We start from the raw sequence: 10,000 nt of genomic DNA on the forward strand, positions 1-10,000 counted from the left end.
CTCTCACTATCACTAGTGTCTCGCACTAGTACGTGTTGCACAGGGGTGAGCAAAGGTAACATGTGCGATTTGTGGAGGCACTCAACCCACACTCTACCTCTTTAATTTTGTCTGATGTGAATGTTTTAAGAGGACGTAATTCATCTAGTCTCACATGTCACCAATATCTTAGGAATGTAATAGCATCAATTGTCTGCCTGGCAAACAGCAGAGCACAAACATCCCATGCAATCTTGTTTCCGTGACAGGTTCAATTTTATGTCTGACATTGAAATGAGTCATTATTTTGCATTCAACGCTGACACACCCCAACACAAAAGGTCCATTGAAAACGATCCAACATTTAAGAGTGGACAGAGTCTGGGAATGTTACTTTGGCAAGGAACATATGCCCAGTGTGTCTTGAGGTATTGGTTCCCTGGACGTTTGCAAGAGAGTAGAGAGGCACCAGGATGCCTGGCTAAAAGACAGAAATGGGCTGCCGAGATTAGTAATAGCTACTATTACAAGCTGGCTGGACAAGCACTGTTTATACTCCAAATGAGCAGAGTGCCATGAGTTACTCTGTATTTACAATAGGCTTTTTGAGTTTGTTTTCCTAATCTGTGACGGTGAGCTATTTTGATGGCTGGAGTTTACAATGGAATGACCAGTAAAACCTAGCATAACTTTATATATAACATAAGTAACCAGTAAAACCAACTATAGAAGCACAACACAGTTTGGGACTCAACATCTACAGCAGATGTGTGCTTTCACACTGTTCTAGCTTATGTGCATCAGAGAAGTGACAGTACCATTTGGAGGTCATCAATACGGGTGGCGACCCCTGCGGCCATCTCCTTCCTTTCCTGTGGAGTCTCTGGACAAGGATACAGTGATGCCCTGAAACTGTTTGATAAAAACAGACAATAGTTTTCTATTTAGCATGACAGTATTTACAAGATCAAAGCTTAATTAGGGCTTTAAATCATTAACCAGACTGGCTTTGAAGGCTGGTATTGCATCTGTTTTTTGTGGTCTACCATGAATGATGCCAGTCACCCCAAGCCAAAGAGATTTGAATGCTTTCCCAGGTTTGTAATTACTGAAAATGTGTGTATGCTTAAAATCAGGACGAAACACACCCCTCGCAGATCTTCTTCACCCTGTTTTTCAGCTGGTCTCCTTGGAAAAAGATGATGAAGACAGACTTGTGGACTTGGTCTCCCTAAAGGGAGAAGACAAAAGAGTACCGTTTAAAAAAAAATATTGGTCTCGCTACCAGTAGTTTAAAGCAGAAATACAATTCTGGTATTCAGTTCTAACCGTTGCTGGGTCCTCAAGGGGATCCTCAATATCTGCCTGTCTCAAAAAGACATTTCCGCGACACACTCTCCACAGCATCCTCTCAAAGGTTGGAATCCTCTCACGGTTTATCACCCCAGCAACGAACCTACACAATTGATCAGTCAACAGGGAAGAGGCACAGATCAAAGCCTGCACTCAGCTTAGGCGATAATCAATAGAATGTTTAAACAGCTCACATAAAGACAGTGGAGTTGTATACAGTAAAAATGACCCATCTGACCCAATTGACCCATATGATCCATATGACCCATATGACCCATATGATTATCAGAGGCCACTTGCCTCAGCGGAGCGGGGGAAAGATGAGTGCCTTGGAGCCTTTGCCAAGCTTAGCAAGATGAAGCCTTATGATAATTATTTATAGGTTTGCACCCTTAAAGTCTACAACTAGACACGGCATGGATAATGTATGTTCATGGGGAAGCCCTGCACGCAAGGTATAACACAACAGGCTTGACTTGCCTCGGCCAAAAATGTAGTAACGCCCATTTTAAAGTATGAGGTGTTATTGTCATATAACATAATATAATAAGGGTGGCTGTTGGAGTGTGCTTTAGCTTGATGTAGATACATACAATTTAATAATTGCAGGCTAGTATTATCCTGTTAATTCCCAATTGCTATCCTGAAAATCTGCATTGCGTTGTTGATGTGGCAGTATAGATCGACACTATGCATGCACAACATAAGGTTTGACTGGTGCAGTCCTTACCCCAGTCTGAGGGGGGCGCCACGCCCTGCTTCACTTGGGTCCAGCAGAGAAGAGGACTCCTCCATCAGGTTAGGATCCTCCATCTGCTGGTGGTGATGATGATGATATTGAGCCTGAATTTACAAACCAACCAAATGCCTAATCACCCCCCCATTACAGGCATGCGGCAGGGACAGGGAGGGACAACAGGGAGTGGACAACTCTCTGTTTGTGCGTGTGTGTGTGTGTGTGTGTGTGTGTGTGTGTGTGTGTGTGTGTGTGTGTGTGTGTGTGTGTGTGTGTGTGTGTGTTGTGTGTGTGTGTCTGTGTGTGTGTGTGTGTGTGTGTGTGTATGTGTGTGTGTGTGTGTGTGTTTGTGTGTGTGTGAGTGTGAGTGTCTGTGTGTGAGTGCGTGTGTCAGAGAGAGAGAGAGAGGAGAGTATAGAGTGCGAGACAAAGAGAGGCCACTACAAAAATACAATGAAAGACTGTTGGGAGAGAGTGATGATCATTCCTGAGGATAAAGTGATACAAAAGTGCATCATTTATCTCCAACTGTGAGTCAAATGTCTATAAGCTGGAGGGTCAGCAGCTTAGTAGTAAAGGTAGAGCTATTTAAAACTACTATAACTTAGGGCAGAAATAATGAACATCTTGTCTAAATTGCTTGTGTCTGTGGGGTGTGACAAGGCAGCCAGCAGTGAATTCTGTCACTTGGCAGCTGCAGCACAGCCTGACACAATCTGAGATTTAATGCCATTTCAAGAGACTTATTTAGCAAGCATGATTTAGGAGCACGACCCCCACAAGCTTGAAGCTGAAACAAGAACGAAACAGGGGGATGAATGCATAAGGGTGAGGGGGGGATAGAGATATTTCAAGGGGAGACAGGATGTGATGGCGTATGTGGTGGTTGTAGTGGTGGTGAGTGATGGCTGGATGTAAAGTAATAATGTCGGGATCATGAGACTGCAAGGATGCCGCATGCCTATCTATCCTACAGTTCCCTGTATCACATATCCTACATTCTCCCTCCCACATAAAATACACCTTTAATACACAAACACACACACACACACACACACACACACACACACACACACACACACACACACACACACACAAATATATATACTGTGTGCACATACACTGACAAACACACACAACCTGTCTTTCTGTCCTTCTAATAACACACCATTACGAAAGCCATCATGCATTAAATCCATTATTATTATTACTACTACTACTGAGCCTGCAATGTCAGTAATGTATCAAGTATGATACTGCTATATCCACTTCAAAAACACACACCATAAAGCCAGCAGTGAAAGCCATGAGAACAAATAGATAAAACAGCAGCAAAATAAAGGCCGAACTAAAGCCCGCCCGGGAACCTATCCTTTTTTACAAGGTGGTTCAGTGTTGCAGCTGGACCCATTACCGGTGGACAGGGCTCGTAGTTAGATAGTGTTTCATGGTTAATTCCATTATTTTGCTCTGCTCTCAGGTTGTCTCCGTGCATTATCAGCCGCTGTGCTGAAAAGGAAGACCTGACCTCATCAAAAAACTGCTGCGTGCGCCTGAGGATGTGCTTCAGCTCCGTCAGTTCCAGAAAGTTCTTCTTCAAGGCCTCCTGATTAGTGTTTATCTCCTTCAGCTCATTCTCCAGCTTCTCAAAGGTGGCCTAGACAGACAGACAGACAGACAGACAGACAGACAGACAGACAGACAGACAGACAGACAGACAGACAGACAGACGTTATGTCTTTACTGGAACACAGATTTAAGAATACATCGTACTCCTCTGGGTTTGACTGACCAGGACATTTTATGTCCTAAAATATACCCAAGGTAAACATATGTTAAAAATGTAATTAAATTAGATTACATGCAATTCATTAGTTCAAATCTTAGTGCTGATACCTCAAGGTCAATCATGTCTCTTGGGAATGGCACTTCAGGATTCTCCCCTGTGTCCACCATTGGAATGCTGGCTTTTTTAATCTCTTTTTCCACAAACCCTGGGAAAGAACATTGAGCAAGTTATTGAAAACATAAGTTGAAACCAAAATGGATTCATCACATCCATCAGTTGGACCATCCATCCGATCCATCCTGCTCTTACTTAGTTTTCTGTCCATCTCCTCGCAACGGCGAACCTCATTCACAAACTTCCTCTGGAATACGTTCACGTCCGGGTTCAACTACACAGACCGGACAGACAAATGCTTATGTAAATGTTTTGCAAGCATGATATACTGACTATGTTATGTAATGTAATGTTGATCATTCTAGTCCATCAAAGCACAGTATAATTTGAGATGGAGGGTGAAGTGAATTTGAGAGAAACTCACATCGCGGAACTGGACCATTCCCAGTTCTCCCAGTTCACTGACGCAGCAGTAGGCCGCCTCAGACTGCAGGAAGAGCTGGGCGAGGGTCATCTCCTCGCTCCTGAACAGCTCCCCCATGATGCCTAACCAAGAGCCCACTCAACTAGCTCAAAACTTCAAAAGTGAAGAAACAAGAGACAAAAATGCATGATTAAGCCATTCATTTCATCGTAATTCTGTATGAAAATAAATCTATCAATCTGGAATAGACCGTATTTAACACCTGCACAATACACATACATATTTCACATGTATCATAATTTATAATTGTGCAGTAGTAAAACACAAAACAAACTGATCTTTCCAGGAAATAGCATACATTTGCAAAAAGGAATTCTTAACCAAAAACGACATTTGTGATCATATAATGTGATTGAGGAAGACGCTGGTAATAATTTTACAATATCAGATTGCATTTATTGGTAAATCGATTCCCCTGTGATGTTTTTCATAGGATGGTTTGCACATGCGCAGAATACAGCCACCTACAGCAGGCAATCCTTAATGTGTCGACGGAAGTGCGTGCGGGAGGGTGAGCGCTCTCAGCCTCAGCATCACGACTACTGCACTGCCCTTCACGACTCAAGGACGCCATTATTTCACTTCACCATCGTCATAAGCCGCTTTCACATAGTTACAACGCGAAAAACATCCAATTGTGTATTTGACATGTCAGACTAAAGACTAGCTTTTTATCGTATTATTTAGTAATAACACATCAATGCATGTTGTCTCCAAGGTACACATCATTATTCACCGTGGATAGGTAATAGCCTATCGATAAACACATACACATATCGTAGTAGCTTACGTAAAATATGCATACATTTATTACAATGAGAAATATAAAAATATACGTGACAACGATTCACCTCAACCCAGTTTTCTAAAAACGGATGTCTAAATGTTTTGTTCGTATCAAAATATTTGTCAGGTTCGTCACATTTAGCTGTGAGAGAGGATAGACTTTCACAACCGTTTTCATTCATTTGCCCAGCATAAACATCAGCGGATGCAGCAAGCATCCTTCCATCTCAGGGCGGACAGCAGCATCACAGACGAATCGGATTCACCACTCTGCGTTTCAATTGTTAATTAAATCTTAAATCTTAATTGCTGATCTTAACATGCATTACACTCTAAAACTATTTCAATTTGAACAAATTGTTATAAATAGCAGACAGATTAATTTCCTTACCTTCGTTGAATCTCAATATGCTCAGCTCCCTGCTTCTCTCTTCACAGCAGCATACACGTGACGTCACTGGAGGGTCCGCAGGTCATGTGACATTCTTGTCTCCTTCAGCTGGCAGCGTGTGATTCAAGCATGATCAACCCCGAGGTAAAACAGTTAGCCCATGTCAGATATGCTCAGAGGAAACAGAGAATAACTGAGTGCTGTGTGTATTTAAGGCTGAGGATGTAGCCTATACAAACACCTATAGGTGTACCATAGACTACAGAAAAATACTTTTCTTGTTGGTGTTTTGTTTTAAGGTAAACTGTTATCCTTAAATGTGTTTACATAACACCTGACACCTTTTGCTTTTCCATGCATCAATTCATAGGCCTTCTATGAGACTCAAAGACCTTCTGTGAGACCTCTATCCTAGACAATGTATTCTGACTTCAGCAGAATTGTGCAACACAGGCTTGGCCTACTCCGCAAAAAGCTGTGGGGCGGTGATGGTGTCGCCAACATTTGGACTGGTGGACTTTCCAACGGTAGGCCTTGTTGACCTGTTACGACACTGAATTACTCGCTTGCAGTGGCTGAAGGCAAGTGGCTGAACATGACCGCGGAGAATGTGACACTGACTCTGTAATTACTTTATGTTAAAATTAACCACAAGGGGAGCCCTAAAACCTCCATAAAAGCCAAATTAGACGGAACAGAGGTCGACTTTTGGTATGCCGGACTGCAGGTATCACCTATTATTGACATTTCCGAATGACGTAGAAAGCCTGTTCGTCTTCTGCTGAGTAGTTTGTAAATGTGTGAAGGAAAGCAAAACCTGCCAAAGTTAGGCCTGTGGCCTATCAGTCATGCCCTATGCTCTTGGTGTACTAAAATGATACTGTTAGAAAATAATGCCACTCAGGAGGACTAAGCAGTTTTGAAATGTCATGGGTGGCATATTTTAATCGCATGTAAATTAGTTACAGAGTCAGCTACATCTTGCTGACTTTGGTAGCTTTCATAAAAGTTTAGCACTTTTCTATAGAAAAAAGGTGTGCACAGTAGACAACATCTGACAGAGAATCATTACCACATGATGAACTTTTGGATCCCTCCTGCACCCCAGTGATTTACGGCACTTCATCACAACACTTCCAGCAGTTTCACCACCGAACGTAGCATACTGGAATTGGTTAACCAATATGTTAGATTACAAGCTACATGGTCATCATCTCTGTGCATTCTTAACCTCCAGACCCAAACAAGCACACACATCACCATGGCAACACCCAGTCCCATCCTTTACTGTCAACATCGCGAGTTGACATTTCTCAACCCTTGTGTGCCGGGACTGACTCCGAGGACTCTATGGAAAAAGTGGAGAGAGGAAAACCCTGTGGGATTTATTAAAATAAAAAATAAAAGAGTGAGAGAGCCCTGGAGCTCCAGCTACACATTCCACTGCTGTCTGTGCCTGTGCCTGCATGTGAGCCTCTCTCTCTCTCTCTCTCTCTCTCTCTGTTTCTGTCTCTGTCTCTCTCTCTCTCTCTATCTCTCTCTTTCTCTCCATCTCTCACTCTCAGAGTTGCAGTTCTGCTCCAACTATTCCAACCATCCTGAGACAAGGCAGGGCCATTGCACTGCCCCCTGCCACACCACTGGGTGGAGTAACACACACACACACACACACACACACACATTCACACACTTGCTCTCACATCAGGAGGGGAGGGGGGAAACTCAGAGCGGAGCGGTGTAGAAGGGGCGGGAGGAGGGAGGGAGAGAGGGAAGGAGAGAGGGAGGGAGGGAGGGAGGGAGGGGGGGGGGGGGGGTCTGGAAAAGGGAAAAGAGGTGGAAAAAAAGAAAAGGCAGGCAGAGCTGATGATTTGACAGGAGGGTTTGGCAGGGAAGTGTGGCATTTCAGTCCCAGTGCTCATGCAACACAGAGCTCTCAGATTTATCTGCATCCACTCCACTGGCCAGCGTCCAGGGTGAAACACGCAGAGAGAGGGAGCGAGAGAGAACGAGAGAGAGGGAGAGAGAGTGCGCGCGTGTGTGGCTGGTGTGTCTGACAGAGGGAGCGAGAAGAGAGCAGGGATAGACAGAGGTAGAGCAGTGAGGTGAAGCTGAGTTTGGACCGAGGAAGTGTAAGGGGGGGCAAAAGTGAAGTGGACCAGAAAGTCTTGAAAAGTTTGTGTCTTGTTTTTTTTCTACTACCGTTCCTTTCCCCTTTTTCTCTCTGAACTTGTGCGCGTGGTGCTCTGACTCCTATCCACTGAGATTGCCATGGAGCTGATAGAGGATTCCAGCCTGCAGCTGGGGCTGCCCGAGCAGCACCACAAGTCTCTCACTGAGATCTCGGACGACGAGGTCAACCTGCCCCCCTCCGACGACGAGGAGGACATAGCCGCCTCCATCGTGGGCGCCCTCGCTGACTCGACCAAGGACAACGAGAAGGACAACGAGGGGGAGAAGGGCGACGGGCAGGTGAACGGCGTGATGGTCCTGGCCCTGTTGGACAAGATCATCGGGGCAGTGGATCAGATCCAGCAGACCCAGGCGGGGCTGGAGACCAGGCAGGTGGACATGGAGCGCTCGGTCTCGGGCATCCAGGGCGAGCTCACCAAGCTGTCCAAGAGCCACACCAACACGGCCAACTCGGTCAACAAGATGCTGGAGAAGGTGCGCAAGGTGAGCGTGAACGTGAAGACGGTGCGCAGCAACCTGGAGAAGCAGGCCGGCCAGATCAAGAGACTGGAGAGCAACGAGGCCGAGCTGCTCAAGAGGAGGAACTTCAAAGTCATGATTTACCAGGTCAGTGTGTTTGTGTGTCGGTGCGTGTCAGTGTGAGGGAAGTGCACAATTTAATGTTATGGGTGTGTGTAAGGGCATTTCATTGGACAGTTAAGTAATTACTGTGGAAACACAGATGTCGAAGACAAGGTCATGTATTTGTTGCCTGACTGCGTACGTGTGTGTGTGTGTGTGTGTGTATGTGTGCATGTGTGTGTGTGTGTGGGTGTGTAGTCTCTGGGCTCAGGCAAATGAAATAGAGCAAAGTGTTGAAACTTGATGAAGTGATAAAGTGGAGGTGGAGGAGTGGGTATGGGGTCCTCTGCTGTTTGAAGGGTGTGGCTGGGAGTCACAGCAGCAAAGCCTTCAGGATAATCAAACTCTCATCATCCCAGGGAGGGTTAGGGTTGAGTCTTCCCCACTGGGAGGATTTCTATCTGAACGAGGGCAGCTAATCACTAGGTGCTCCATGCTGAAACCATTTGTTCTGCCAAGAGGGTGAACTGGCACGTGCCACCCTAGCGTTACTGGGCATGATGCCTCTTATGGGAGGTGGTAGTTAGGAGAACCTATGGTGTAAGTGCCGTCCTAGGGTTACTGGGCATGATGCCTCTTATGGGAGGTGGTAGTTAGGAGAAGGTGTAAGTTGGGGAGATCACAGGCTCATGGGTGTGGTCACACACACTTCTGAGATTCCCCTATTGAGTCTCAAAGGGCCAGAGAGACTGCCCGCCTTTACACACCACTGGCTCAGTCTCAGACCACAGCAGGCTCTAGCCAGTCTGGAGGGCTGCTTTTAAATCATCCCAGCAAGGCACACACTCTCTCTCAGTCCCCACAGTCTGGGTAGGTGGGCAGGGATCAGAACGCCCGCTACACAGATTGATTGAGACTCCGACCCTACGAGGCCCTTAAACACACTGTAAAGAGAGCCCCAAGGATCCAGGGTTCGTAAAATGGCTTGAAACGGGTGCTTTATAATGTGCAGATTTCAGTTTGTCAGCACTCTGCAAGTTGAATAAATAGGTTAAGTAAATGCTCGAGCAGTGGGACTTCTCCCACGCAGCGCCATCTATTCGGTGTTCGGATGGACCGTTCCCTTTCATGAATTCATATGGAAAACATGAGCCCACTTATGAGTTACGGCTTAGAGGGAGCCACGCAGATGTTTGCCATCTCCGGCGAAGTAATTTGTAGGCATGGTCGGACAGGGAGCCGTAAGTCTGTATATTTTAGAATTGTGGTCTCAAAATGGAGTGTAGACGCACAGAACATCGCGTGACGCTTATAGCTTCTTCCTCCTGTTGTGGAAAATGTAAAAGGTGTTTATGCATGCCACCCTGGCAGCAGAAGCCCAGGGGGAACAGAGGTCCTTTGGGGTAAAGTCGTAAAGCACTTGTAAGGATGTGCCGCAAGCTCTTTGAGAGGACATTTGTGTATGCCAGATTAAAGCAAGTCCATTTTAAAGCGTTGTAAGTCAATGGTGCCGTTTGTCTTCACTGAGGGCCCCACGGCAACCAGTCCATCATAGATGCTGTCTATTGTCTAAGGGACTAAGTGGAAAATTAGTGTTTCTATATTTTGCAAATTTGG

General features: G+C 45.5%; 2 protein-coding genes across 12 annotated transcripts in view; one reads left to right on the forward strand and one right to left on the reverse strand.

Moving 5' to 3' along the window:
• Positions 1 to 4,512, reverse strand: part of atp6v0a1b (ATPase H+ transporting V0 subunit a1b) — a gene marked incomplete at both ends in the record, with an annotated part of 17,924 nt that extends 13,412 nt beyond the window's left edge. For 6 of the 11 annotated variants that reach the window (XM_080834254.1, XM_080834261.1, XM_080834257.1 and 3 more), the window contains 8 exons: positions 798 to 891; positions 1,128 to 1,210; positions 1,309 to 1,435; positions 2,063 to 2,145; positions 3,597 to 3,725; positions 3,965 to 4,062; positions 4,167 to 4,245; positions 4,396 to 4,512. In XM_080834254.1, the coding sequence (XP_080690380.1) occupies positions 798 to 891; positions 1,128 to 1,210; positions 1,309 to 1,435; positions 2,063 to 2,145; positions 3,597 to 3,725; positions 3,965 to 4,062; positions 4,167 to 4,245; positions 4,396 to 4,512 (810 nt within the window). Of the gene's footprint in view, positions 1 to 797; positions 892 to 1,127; positions 1,211 to 1,308; positions 1,436 to 2,062; positions 2,176 to 3,596; positions 3,726 to 3,964; positions 4,063 to 4,166; positions 4,246 to 4,395 lie in introns of all 11 variants that reach the window. The other 5 variants (XM_080834259.1, XM_080834256.1, XM_080834262.1 and 2 more) reach the window with 4 other exon arrangements.
• A 3,000-nt stretch (positions 4,513 to 7,512) lies between these two features.
• The window catches only part of cavin1b (caveolae associated protein 1b), a 17,595-nt gene continuing 15,107 nt past the window's right edge, over positions 7,513 to 10,000 (forward strand). The window contains exon 1 of the mRNA XM_080834464.1: positions 7,513 to 8,428. Coding sequence (XP_080690590.1) covers positions 7,901 to 8,428 — 528 coding nt within the window. The 5' untranslated portion in view covers positions 7,513 to 7,900. The remainder of the gene's footprint in view (positions 8,429 to 10,000) is intronic.

The sequence above is a fragment of the Sprattus sprattus genome (genome assembly GCF_963457725.1).
Source record: "Sprattus sprattus genome assembly, chromosome: 3".
Lineage (NCBI taxonomy): Eukaryota > Metazoa > Chordata > Actinopteri > Clupeiformes > Clupeidae > Sprattus > Sprattus sprattus.